Raw genomic sequence first — 13,119 nt, forward strand, 5'->3', positions numbered from 1 at the left:
TCCTAGAGCTAAGAAATTTATTTTTTTCTTTCTTTGCTTGTGTACTTTGTAAAGAAAATAGGGGCTCTGGGAGGTTAGGTGTGTAATAGTTAGTCCTGAGGATATGACATTTATACTACATACCATGCAAGTGGTTATTCTGGATTAAGTATAATTTGGTGTCATGACGTACCCATCAGTGGCTACAGCACGTTAAGTGCACTTATAGAGAGCATCTTTTGTACTGTTTTATCCTAAAAGAATTCAGCTAGCAAGCTCCAAGATTGCTCCGCAAGACGAACCAAAGTGTGGTAATTGGCGATGACCAGAACATTCACTTCAAAATCCCACTCATGATATGAACTGAAACTAACCATGGACCTCCACAAAAAGAAACAGAAAAATTGTGGACTTTCTTAGGAACCAAAGAAATTTCCTGATTAGGGGCAGAAATATTCTGGTGTACGAACTTGGTGCATGACATCAAAGGTGGCTACCTGTAAGTTCTTCTATGAGTAAGGTATTGCTGGCTTCTCTATATAATTAGGTACCGATGGGTAAGTTCTTTCCCCAGATTCTCTATGCAGAAGCTGCCAATAGTGTTAGCTTTACATTCTGCCAAAGTTATGAACCTGAGACATAAAAGGAGAGACAAAGGAACCTTCTGCAGCAGAACATCAAGCTGATCATCTGGAAGCCATGAACAAACAACTGATCGGGGTAATAGCAATATCTAATACAAGTTAATTCTTTTCATCAGCCTGAACAAACACCTAGATGCTGACTCGGGGAAGAAATAGGGAAGAAATTCTATTACTAACTGGCAGTGCATACCATGATATGCACATCATGATTCGCATCTCTACAGCTAACTGTCCTGCCTTCCAGTGAACAAGCTTATAAAGTGAATTGTCAATGACAATTCAAATTCTCAAGTCTAAAAACATTTAAAATGTACCATGCAGAAATAAACTTGTGATGAGAGAACGCATAACAAAGAGAGGCAATAACACGGAGACAAAGAATAACAGAAAGACTCAAGATTTGGGAAAGCTGGTCTATTGCCTGTTTAGAATGAGTCTTTTGATACCAGTTTCAAAATAGAGACAGTAATTTTTACAATACTATTCAGAAGTGAAGTCCTAGAAACAATACTGACACCAGGTTATGTCATTGATGATTCATAACTGCCCTCCACTAGGCAGTGTGGCTTGCAAATAAAAAGTAACCAGAATTACTGCTTAACAATAACTCAATTTCTAATAACACCATGGCCTAGTTAAATGAAATTGCTAACATATTATTTTGCCTCTTGCAGTATCAGTGTCCTTTTCATGACCTTTAGGCAGTTGAAATAGAAGTTTTGGAGTCAGGTAAACTGAAGAAATTAATGGAAATACTATGAATGCTTGATGTGAAAAGACATATTAAAGAGAAATTAAGTACATATAATGATATCTGAGGAGGAATTACATTTCCTCCTTTAGAAAAGTTAGAATGCCTATTCTCCTTTGAGAATAACTAAAGCGCGTATGCTGATGAAAAGTTCAAAGCAAATAGCTATTTTTTCATGTTTTGCAGACTCACCTGAGATGCTCGATATGAAAGAGAAAGTCTGTGTTGTACAGGAGGATTTCCATCTGCAGCCATTTCAATCATACAGTAACCTTCAGGACTGCTCACAGGCAACATATAGCTGGAAGGAAACAGAAGATTTCATTACTGTTTATGCCGCTGACAGCAGAGTATTCAAACCTCACACAGCAAAGGAAGGTGAAAAAGATGCTTCTGTCTCTGTAAAGGATGACAATCTTTGGACATTAAGTTTCATGGCTACTTGGACTACCCAGGAGACAAAAGATGCAAGTTTCTTCTACTAATGTCCCTCTTCTACTTGCTTTCCTGCTGTTCTTTACTGTAGCATTTGAAATGTATGCAGAGACACAGAAGAAAGAGATCTTTACATGCGTAAATGCTATCGATAAATTGTAAGCGCTAACTGTGGCTGACATATGGTCTCTCTAGTATACAGGATTGTTGGACAAGTAACATCAATGTTGAATGGTGCCAAACTCCCTAAGTGGAAATTTCCTTTTCCTGCCCTACAGGGGAAACAGAAATGGAATAAGAAATGAAAGGCTGCATTCCTCTGAGCAGCAAGATTACACTGTGATATAGTTATCGCTACTTGGGAAGCGTGCTGCTAATGTAAACTCTGATACTGGGCTTCAGAGATAAAGAATATAAGGTTAAGGGAATTTGTGAAGTAAATACTAGTGAACATTCAATAAAACACTAAGAATTCTTCAGGTTCTTTCTATGATGAGATCTGATTAAATACTATTAATATTATCAGCACTAAAAATTCAATCCAACAAGATGATTTTCAAATATACTGGTTTTCTATTTAGAAAGGAAATTTGCATAAATGTTATCGCAGCAATAGCAGAATAGGAGAATAGTCGATAGATTCTTTAAAACTGAGCTCTACTATTTCTGTAGAAGTGCTTCCCAGTTCCACTTTGCCTCAGTTTCAATTTTCACATGCTTTAAAAGAGAATGTGATGGGCCTCCTTTTGGGAAGCATCTTAAGGTTTACTGACTACGTGCACTCTTACACATGAAACTTTGCTCAGTCAAATCCATATAATTAGGTTTCCAGAGTAAGGCCTTATCAATAACAATGTTACATTTTTGTGCAATATGTCACAAATGTTACACAACAGATTTTACAAAAGATTCTGAAAACAAATTATGCACTTATATGGACTACTAACTTTTCCATTTTTTTAGCCGAACAAATGCTAAAGGACAATGACAGGAATCCCATAAATTATTTTGTGTTGGGATAGATGAATTTTTATGTTAGGCCATAGACATATGAAAGAATTCACATATTTTAAAGTCCATTATGTCCTGAACAGTAGAAGAATATATTATTAATCTTAGAAATTACCGCAGCCCTGCCAAGGACAAATTTACTCCTGGATGAACCACATCAAGATGTACCATGCTCCCAAATGCCTACATTTTCATATACCACCACCTGGTTGGTTGTGTGCAGCTGCAATGGTATGATTTTTCCCATGTTTGCCTTGAGCTTTGCTTTTCTACTCCTGTGTCTACAGTCTTACTATTTTATCCCCCTGTCTGTAGATTCAGTATGAAACTTAGAGTCTCAGTTTTCACCTCTGAAGTTACTGGAAACATTGTATTGACATAAATGGATATAGTATTAGGCCCCTAATGAATATTTATAACATTCACTGCAGTGCGGTGATTTCTGAGTGAGCAGCAAAAAAACAGTGCATCTACTAACACAAGTCTCATAGGCAGTATATCTATATCAGCAGGTGATGCACCCATATTAATAAATCCTACATTTCCGATGGTTATATTGCTTCTGGTTCCAGAGCTAATTCAGTCAATACTAACTCATTGACTTTTCACTGTGCTCTGCTGCATGGGCTTGAAATGTGCTAAATTATTTCACCTTTGTAAGCATGCAACACTTTTCCTATTTTTGAACCAGGAAGAACAATGTTTTAGAATTTTTTTAAAAGGCTGAGATAGCTGAATGGCATCTTCTATTATCACCTTTTGAAATGTGATCTAGACCCCTAGACTATTCAAATGAGTTTGAAAAATGTTCATTTTTCTTTCTTATTTTATTTTTTAAAAAATCATGGTTTTTTAGAGTATATTTTAAGTTAAGTTCCTTCTTATGTAGTCTAAAGTTAGCATAACATTTTGATTTTGAATGTAGGGAGCCAGAAGCAACATCTGCTGTTCTGAAGATCAGTTAATTTTCACAATTTCGTTATAAAATATGAATTGAGTAAACAGAAGTTCCTCCTTAATAAATAATGGGTATATTGACAGATAGTTTTGTGATCTCCTTTTTAGATACTTGGAATATGAACAATTTTGGAGAAACTACTTACATCTACTGTGACTTCCAACCAATTCTTGATATATAAAATATATTTTGAATTTTATTTATTATTCCTACTCATATTTCAGCTGCTGGGAATTGTCCAGGTAAATCACAATATATAACGATAACTTTCTCAGGTAAAAGAAAATCAGCTCGTTTAGGATTCTCTTGGGGAAAACCAACTCATAACCTTTCCTTGATGCTTTCTACTCTGAGTGGATATCGTAGTATAGACCTAACATACTCATGGCAAAGCCTACCCTCTGCCCCTGCCTTATCCCTGCTTTTCAGGAAGGTTTCTGAAGTCCGCATCTGCTGCAATTTCTAAATCAATTCAAGGTTTAACCCCTTATATCACATACTATAATAGTCCAGCCCACAAAGAACAAAAGTTTAAGTGATGTGGCAAAAATAAAGACAAACGTTCATCTAATGGAAAGGAAAAGAACAATATGGTCTATGTCAGTTTGACCATCTTCAAGCAATTAGCCATCCAAGCCAAATTCATCATTGTAAACTTTCATTGCAAATGTCTGGTATTCACACATTCTCACTGTTTTGTATACATAATTTCTCTTGTTTTGATTCTTTGCTGGGGGAAAAAAAGTGGAAGGTTAAAAATAGATGCAATTAAAATAAGCCTTAAAGATTACTTGATGCTGACATGGTCTTTACTGCCGTATCTTTATGTAGACAAGCCCAAGTACCCTAAATTCATACAGATAATAACACAGTCATCCCTACACAGGCATACCTGGTGATCCATTCTACTTTTAAAGAAAAAAGAAAAAATAAATTCCAAAGGAAAAAACCCAGTATTTACAAACAACAGCTATTATGGAGTGATTTTGATTATTAGATCTCAACTTCACAAAGGACATAAAGCTTTTTTTTTTTTTTTTTTTTTTAAGATTCAGCAATGAAATCTCAAAGAAGAGAACTGATTTGCTTGATGTCAGCCAGTAGGTTAGTGTCCGAGTTGTGAGAAAAAACCCACAGGCTATAAGCAGCAACCTACTGCCCTGTATTCTGGAGCACACATTAGGAATGTTACCACTACTTTCTTCAGCTTTTGCTCCTTTCTCTGCAAGGATTTCCAAGCAAGCAATACTTGAAATTTCTCTCTGTCTTATGTCACAGAAAGGAAAAACTGTCATTTGAAATGTGAACAAAATGAATATTTTTCATGCTTACATTACCACAAAATTAGGACTCTCTGAATTTGCTAGATTACTCAAATATGTTTAGAATAGCTTTTAGAAAGAGACAGAGCATGGAAAATTACAGCACAAAGACAGTTTTTTGAGAAAATTATGAAAATAATGAAAAATGGCAATTAAAACAGAAATGCTGTCTCCATCTTTACTATAAAATTTAAAATCACAAAGTACTACAATTTGGACACATGCAAGACATAATTATACTAGTTTTTAAAAACAATGATGGAAAAAAGAATGCACTTGAAATATTCTGCAGCAGAAATGACCTGAACTTAAATACCATTTCATGTAGCTCTCTAACTTGATAATATTTTTCTTATAATCTAAGATTAAATCTGTTTTAATCTTGCAACTAGATAAATGCAGTTGTATTATTGCACGCATCTCACGGAAGATTGAAATCCATTATCCACATGAGAAAAGATAAAATGGGACTGATGATTTACTCTCTTGACATTTTTTCTTTATTTTTCTAATTAACCTCATATTATGAGATACTGACCTCACATTAAGAGCACCTAGGATGAAAGTGGCTAATTACTGACATCTTTAAATTTTGAAGTATTTTTAGTTCAGTTGTGCTTTTTCACTCGTTTAGATGCTGAAGACATTTCAGTCCATCTGCCTTACATCTCAGTGGCATATTTCAGTTGCACTCAAAGCCAGCGTATTTTTCCCTCCAGAGACAGTGACAGGAGAGAATGCAATATGATTCCTATTGCAGGATTATTTTGTCAGGCACCAAATTTATGTGCATCACACTCATAGTGATATAAAAAGGATTCACAGAGAAGTAGAGAACTGGGTGTGTGGGGAGGACGTATGAGAATGTTATGCACTATAATCTAAATAGGTCTGGAGCCATGTGGAGCCCAACCTGTTCCTGTAGATGTTAAGGTACAGGCCTGATGTAGTCGAATATTTGTTTCCACAGGTTTGAAATAAGACAAGGTTCAGCCTTCTTTTCTGCACTTGGCTTAGAATAGCATGATTTTTTCATAGCTGCTGTGGATTTTATATAAGCTCGTTAAGAATAAGAATTAACAAAGGATTTACTAGAGGGGCTGTTTCTTTACAAAAGACTCATGGACCTCAACAGATGCAAAACAGAAGTTATATACAGTGATTAATGCCATTACTAGTTACATCTTAATTATGTGCATAAATACTGAATTTCTAACAAAGTGTAATGTTTACCTAACATGCTCATAGCTATGACACAATTGTGGATATTAAGTATTGGATTAATTTAGGCCTGGAAATGATCTTGAAAGAAATCCTCTTAAACTAGCTAAGACTGAGGCACTTCTAAATCAAATGTTACCTAGTATAATCTTGCTCAAACAAATGTTTTAGCTTAAATTATCACAGCTATCTTCTCCACGTGAGAAATGCAATCATACTTTTTTTTTTTTTCTTTCAAGCTAGTCACCAGGTGGCACTAAAGGAGCACAGTAGAAAGCATGAAAACAAAATTCATACTAATGTCTGCTAATCATTGGAAAGACTGACTTAAGCCCTAATTGATAGCATGATTGCTTCAGTTTCCACTTTGTATCAAGGGAAACACAGTAAAGTATCTTAAACTGATTACATATTTGACAATATGGATGAGAATAGGTCCAGAGACTGGAACTTCTGGAAGACTTTTAACTGCATTCATGCATTATAATTACCTAATGTAATCATGTAAAAATGGTGCATTCATGGTTGTGTAAACATACTTAAGAAAATTTAGTTTATAGCAATTATGTTTTCTATATAGTGCTGAAGGTGCAGCTGTATTTCTAACAGATTAAGGAGAGGCATAACAAAATTAAAATGTCAGATCATCAGGTATAAAAAAACCCCAAGCATTATAAAGAGAACCGGCCTCTGTTCTTATCCAAGTTAAATTATCATGGTAAGATTTTTTCTGAACAAAGACCTCAGACTGCTAGCAGACCAGGGTTTCTGGTCTTCTGAAAAATGATTACAAAGTAGTTATACTACTGTCCATTTTCTAATGCCACAATTGAGGATTACATTTAGAACTATTTGCTATTTTTCTCCCCACAAGCTGACAAACACTAGCCCAACTTAACAGCACATAATAGAAAAATATCCCCACAAAAATCTTCTTTAGTGAAAAAGTGTTGATATTAAAGACACAATCTAAAATGACTCCTGCAAAACACCGAAACAGCGGCTTCATTTACACCCTTGATTAACCAGAGCAGTTGTCAAGGGAACATCTAACCAGCTGTCAAGCAATACAGGAGATTTTTCAAGAACAGTGATTTTACTTTTGACTGAGCATATTCAATTCACAGGTGTGAAAATCTGTACTGTGTCTTACAGTTTTAATAATCTCTTGGTACTTCTTTCCAAAATTCTTGCACTTACTATTTTCTTTTCCTTAAAAAAATATATTTTAAAAATTTTGTTATTAAAAACATACCTTTTCTTCCCAAAATCAACTTCAACATACTGCTTCCATAGAAATGTTCACACGTCTCTTTACCTTCTTCTATTCCAACAAGGTCAAATTTTGGTATTTCTTACCACTTTTAATTACAACACTAAGAAGTGATCATTATAAAAATGAATGTTTCATTTTATGTCCAACATTTTATTTGAAATCAATGAAACATTGGTCATAACCTTCAGCCATTCAACACCAAATTTCAGGTTTTCTAGTTGCTATGAGCTGACTGAACTGTAAAAGCATACCAGTAGGGGAGAGGGGGAGAGAGAAAGAGACAAGGGAAGGGGGTAGACAAAAGCACAGAAGATGAAAAATCCGAAATGATTTTCACCCCTAAGAGTGTCTTGCAGTAATGTCTTGATGCCCTTTTCTTGAAAAAAAAAAAAAAAAAAAAAGAGCTGTGTGAACTTTTGGAATGCATTAGGGGATGATGAACTCCCAGCCAACCCCGAACTTGTTTGAGACTTGCAGCACCAACCGGATGCGCATAAATCTATGGGGCCCAATGGGATTTATCCCAGGGTACTGAAAGAGCTGGCCAATGTCATCATGGGAACTCTCTTCATTATTTTTCAATGGTCTTGGGAGTCTGGAGAGGTCCCAGTCGACTGGAAGACGGCAAATGTTGTCCCAATTTTCAAGAAGGGAAAGAAGGAAGACCGTGGTATTTACAGGCCTGTTAGTCTCACTTCAGTGCCTGGTAAAATGATGGAGAAGATTGTTCTGGGAGTTATTGAAAAACACTTGAGAGACAACGCAGTCATTGGTCATAGCCAGCACGGGTTCACAAGGGGAAAGTCCTGCTTAACCAACTTAATTTCCTTTTATGAAAAGGTCACCCATATAGGTGACCAAGGGAAGCCAGTAGATGTGGTATTTTTGGATTTTAGCAAAACTTTTGATACTGTCTCTATCCTTCTGGATAAAATGTCCAGCACACAACTAGACAAGTCCATAATAGTTGAGTGAGTAATTGGCTGATGGGTCGGTGTCGTGGTTTAATCTGGCAGGCAGCCAAATACCACGTAGTCACTCACTCACTCCCCCCACCCCCCAGTGGGACGGGGAGAGAATTGGAAGGGTAAGAGTGAGAAAAACTCATGGGTTGAGATAAAGACAGTTTAATAGAACAGAAGAGGGAAAATAATAATAATAATAAATAATGATAGAATATACAAAATGAGTGATGCACAATGCAGTTGCTCACCACCCACGCTGACCGATAACCAAGTAGCGATCGGTACTTCCTGGATCACGCCTACCCTTCATATACTGAGCATGACGTCACATGGTATGGAATACCCCATTAGCCAGCTGGGCCCGCTGTCCTGGCTATGCTCCCTCCCAGCCTCTTCCAGAGCATTGAAGCTAAATGTCCTTGACTAGCAGAGTACTTCACAACAACTAAAAACGTCAGTGTGTTATCAACATTCTTCTCATACTAAATCCAAAACACAGCACTAGGAAGAAATTTAACTCTATCCCAGCCGAAACCAGGACAGTAGGGTTCAAAGAGTTATAGTAAATGGGGTTACCTCAGGTTGGTGGCCAGTCACCAGTGGGGTTCCCCAGGGCTCAATTGTAGGGCCAGTTGTCTTCAATGTTTTTCTAAATGATCTGGACGCAGGAATCGAATGTACAGTACGTAAGTTTGCTGATGATACTAAACTAGGAAGAGCTGTGGACTTCTTCAAGGGTAGAGAGGCCTTACAGAGAGATCTGGATAGACTAGAGAGCTGAGCAGTCACCAACAGTATGAAATTTAACAACGGCAAGTGCTGGATTCTCTACTTGGGACAGGGCAATCCAGGTTATACATACAAACTGGGGTATGAGAGACTGGAGATCAGCCCCGTGGAAAGAGATCAGGCGGTTTGGGTTGATGGCAAGTTCAACATGAGTCAACAGTGTGCCCTAGCAGCCAAAAGGGCTAACTGTGTCCTGGGTGAATCAAGCACAGCATAGCTAGCCGGTCGAGGGAGGTGACTGTCTCACTCTACACTGCACTGGTGCAGCCCCACCTCTAGTACTGTGTACAGTTTTATAGAATCATAGAATCATAGAATTATTTAGGTTGGAAAAGACCTTTAAGATCATTGAGTCCAACCATTAACCTAGCACTGCCAAGTCCACCACTAAACCATATCCCTAAGTGCCACACCTACACGTCTTTTAAATACTTCCAGGGATGGTGACTCAACCACTGTCCTCGGCACCCTGTTCCAATGCTTGACAACCCTTTCGGTGAAGAAATTTTTCCTAATATCCAATCTAAACCTCCCCAAGCGCAACTTGTGGCCATTGCCCCTTGCCCTATGGCTTGTTACTTGCGAGAAGAGACAGACCAACACCTTCCTCGCTACAATCTCCTTTCAGGTAGTTATAGAGAGTCATAAGTCTCCCCTGAGCCTCCTTTTCTCCAGGCTAAACAACCTCACTTCCCTCAGCTGCTCCTCTTGTCCTCTTCTTGTCCATAAGACTTGTCCTCTAGACCCTTCACCAGCTTCCTTGCCCTTCTGTGGACATGCTCTAGTGCCTCAATGTCTTTCTTGTAGTAAGGGGCACAAAACCAAACACAGTATTCGAGGTTCGGCCTCACCAGTGCCGAGTATAGGGGGACAATCACTTCCCTACTCCTGCTGGTCACACTATTCCTAATACAGGCCAGGATGCCGTTGACCTTCTTGGCCAACTGGGCACACTGCCGGCTCATATTCAGCCGGCAGTTGACCAACACTTCCAGGTCCTTTTCCTCCGGGCAGCTTTCCAGCCACTCTTCCCCAAGCCTGTAGCATTGCATGGGGTTGCTGTGACCCAGGTGCAGGACCCGGCTCTTGGCCGTGTTGAATGATCTGGACGAGGGGATCGAGTGCTCCCTCAGTAAGTTTGCAGACGACACCAAGCTGGGCGGAAGTGTTGATCTGCTCGAGGGTAGGAAGGCTCTGCAGGGGGACCTGGACAGGCTGGATTGATGGGCTGAGGCCAATTGTATGAGGTTCAACAAGGCCAAGTGCCGGGTCCTGCACTTTGACCACAACAACCCCAGGCAACACTACAGGCTTGGGGAAGAGTGGCTGGAAAGCTGCCCAGAGGAAAAGGACCTGGGGGTGCTGATTGACAGCTGGCTGAACATGAGCCGGCAGTGTGCTCAGGTGGCCAAGAAGGCCAACGGCATCCTGGCCTGTGTTAGGAATAGTGTGGCCAGCAGGACTAGGCAGGTGATCGTGCCCCTGTACTCGGCACTGGTGAGGCCGCACCTCGAATCCTGTGTTCAGTTTTGGGCCCCTCACTACAAGAAGGACATGGAGGTGCTGGAGCGTGTCCAGAGAAGGGCAACGAAGCTGGTGAAGGGCCTGGAGCACAAGTCTTATGAGGAGCGGCTGAGGGAACTGGGGTTGTTTAGTCTGGAGAAGAGGAGACTGAGGGGAGACCTCATTGTGCTCTACAACTACCTGAAAGGAGGTTGTAGTGAGGTGGGTGTTGGTCCCTTCTGCCAAGTAACTAGCGATAGGACAAGAGGAAATGGCCTCAAGTTGCGCCAAGGGAGGTTTAGATTGAACATTAGGAGAAATTTCTTTACTGAAAGAGTGATCAGGCCTTGGAACAGGCTGCCCAGGGAAGTGGTGGAGTCACCATCCCTGGAAGTATTTAAAAGACATGTAGATGAGGCACTTAGGGACATGGTTTAGTGGGCATGGTGTGTTGGGTTGACGGTTGGCCTCGATGATCTTAGAGGTCTTTTCCAACCTTAATGATTCTATGATTCTATGATTCTATGAATCTCATACAGTTGGCCTCAGCCCATTGATCCAGCCTGTCCAGATCCCTCTGCAGAGCCTTCCTACCCTCAAGCAGACCAACACTCCCGCCCAACTTGGTGTTGTCTGCAAACTTACTGAGGGTGCATTTGATCCCCTCGTCCAGATCATTGATAAAGATATTAAACAGAACTGGCCCCAACACTGAGCCCTGGGTAACACCACTTGTGACTGGATGCCAATTGGATTTAACTCCATTCACCACAACTTTTTGGGCCTCGCCATCCAGTCAATTTTTTACCCAGCGAAGAGTATGCCTGTCCAAGCCATGGGCAGCCATTTTCTCCAGGAAAATGCTGTTGGAAACGGTGTCAAAGGCATTACTAAAGCCTAGGTAGACCACATCCACAGCCTTTCCCTCATCCACTAAGTGGGTCACTTTGTCATAGAAGGAGATCAGATTAGTCAAGCAGGCCCTGCTTTTCATAAACCCATGCTAACTGGGCCTGATCACCTGGTTGTCCTGTACGTGTTGCGTGATAGCACTCAAGATGATCTGCTCCATAACCTTGCCCAGCACTGAGGTCAGACTGACAGGCCTGTACTTCCCCTTCCTCTTTCTGACCCTTCTTTAGATGGGCATCACATTTGCTAATTTCCAGTCAACTGGGACCTCCCCGGTTAGCCAGGACTGCTGATAAATGATTGAAAGTGGCTTGGTGAGCACTTCTGCCAGCTCCTTCAGTACCTTTGGGGGGATCCCATCTGGCCCCATAGACCTGTGTGTGTCTAAGTGGTGTAGCATGTTGCTAACCATTTCCCCTTGGATTATGGGGACTTTATTCTGCTCCACATCCCTGTCTCCCAGCTCAGGGGGCTGGGTACCCGGAGAACAACTGTTCTTACTGTTAAAGAGTGAGGCAAAGAAGGCATTAAGTACCTCAGCTTTTTCCTATCCTTTGTCACTGTGTTTCCCCTCACATCCAATAAAAGATGGAGATTCTCCTTATCCCTCCTTTTGTTGCTAATGCATTTATAGAAACAATTTTTATTGTCTTTTAAAGCAGTAGCCAGATTAAGTTCTAGTTGGGCTTTGGCCCTTCTAATTTTCTCCCTGCATAACCTCACGACATCCTTGTAGTTCTCCTGAGTGGCCTGCTCCTTCTTCCAAAGGTCATAAACTTTCCTTTTTTTCCTGACTTCCAGCCAAAGCTTTCTGTTCAGCCAGGCCGGTCTTCTTCCCCTCCGGCTCGTCTTTCGGCACATGGGGACGGCCTGCTCCTACACCTTTAAGATTTCCTTCTTGAAGCATGTCCAGCCTTCCTGGACTCCTTTGCCCTTCAGGACTGTCTCCCAAGGGACTCTGTCAACCAGGCTCCCAAACAGGCCAAAGTCTGCCCTCTGGAACTCCAAGGTAACAGTTCTGCTGACTCCCATCCTTACTTCTACAAGAATCGAAAACTCTATCATTTTGTGGTCGCTATGCCCAAGATGGCCTCCAACCATCATATCACTCACAAGTCTTTCTCTTTTCACAAAAAACAGGTCCAGCGGGGCACCTTCCCCAGTTGGCTCCCTCACCCGCTGTGTCAGGAAGTTATCTTCTACACACTGCAGGAACTTCCTAGACTGTTTCCTCTCTGCTGTATTGTATTTCCAGCAGGCATCTGGTAAGTTGAGGTCCCCCACGAGAACAAGGGCGAGCAATTGTGAGACTTCTCCCAGCTGCTTATAGAATATTTTGTTTGCCTCTTCATC

The 13,119-nt window shown here is 40.4% G+C and overlaps 1 protein-coding gene across 1 annotated transcript in view; it reads right to left on the reverse strand.

Moving 5' to 3' along the window:
* Positions 1-13,119, reverse strand: part of EYS (eyes shut homolog) — a 958,850-nt gene that overhangs the window by 117,868 nt on the left and 827,863 nt on the right. Inside the window, exon 39 of the mRNA XM_075145270.1 lies at positions 1,567-1,675. Coding sequence (XP_075001371.1) covers positions 1,567-1,675 — 109 coding nt within the window. The remainder of the gene's footprint in view (positions 1-1,566; positions 1,676-13,119) is intronic.

The sequence above is a fragment of the Calonectris borealis genome, chromosome 3 (assembly GCF_964195595.1).
Source record: "Calonectris borealis chromosome 3, bCalBor7.hap1.2, whole genome shotgun sequence".
NCBI lineage: Eukaryota > Metazoa > Chordata > Aves > Procellariiformes > Procellariidae > Calonectris > Calonectris borealis.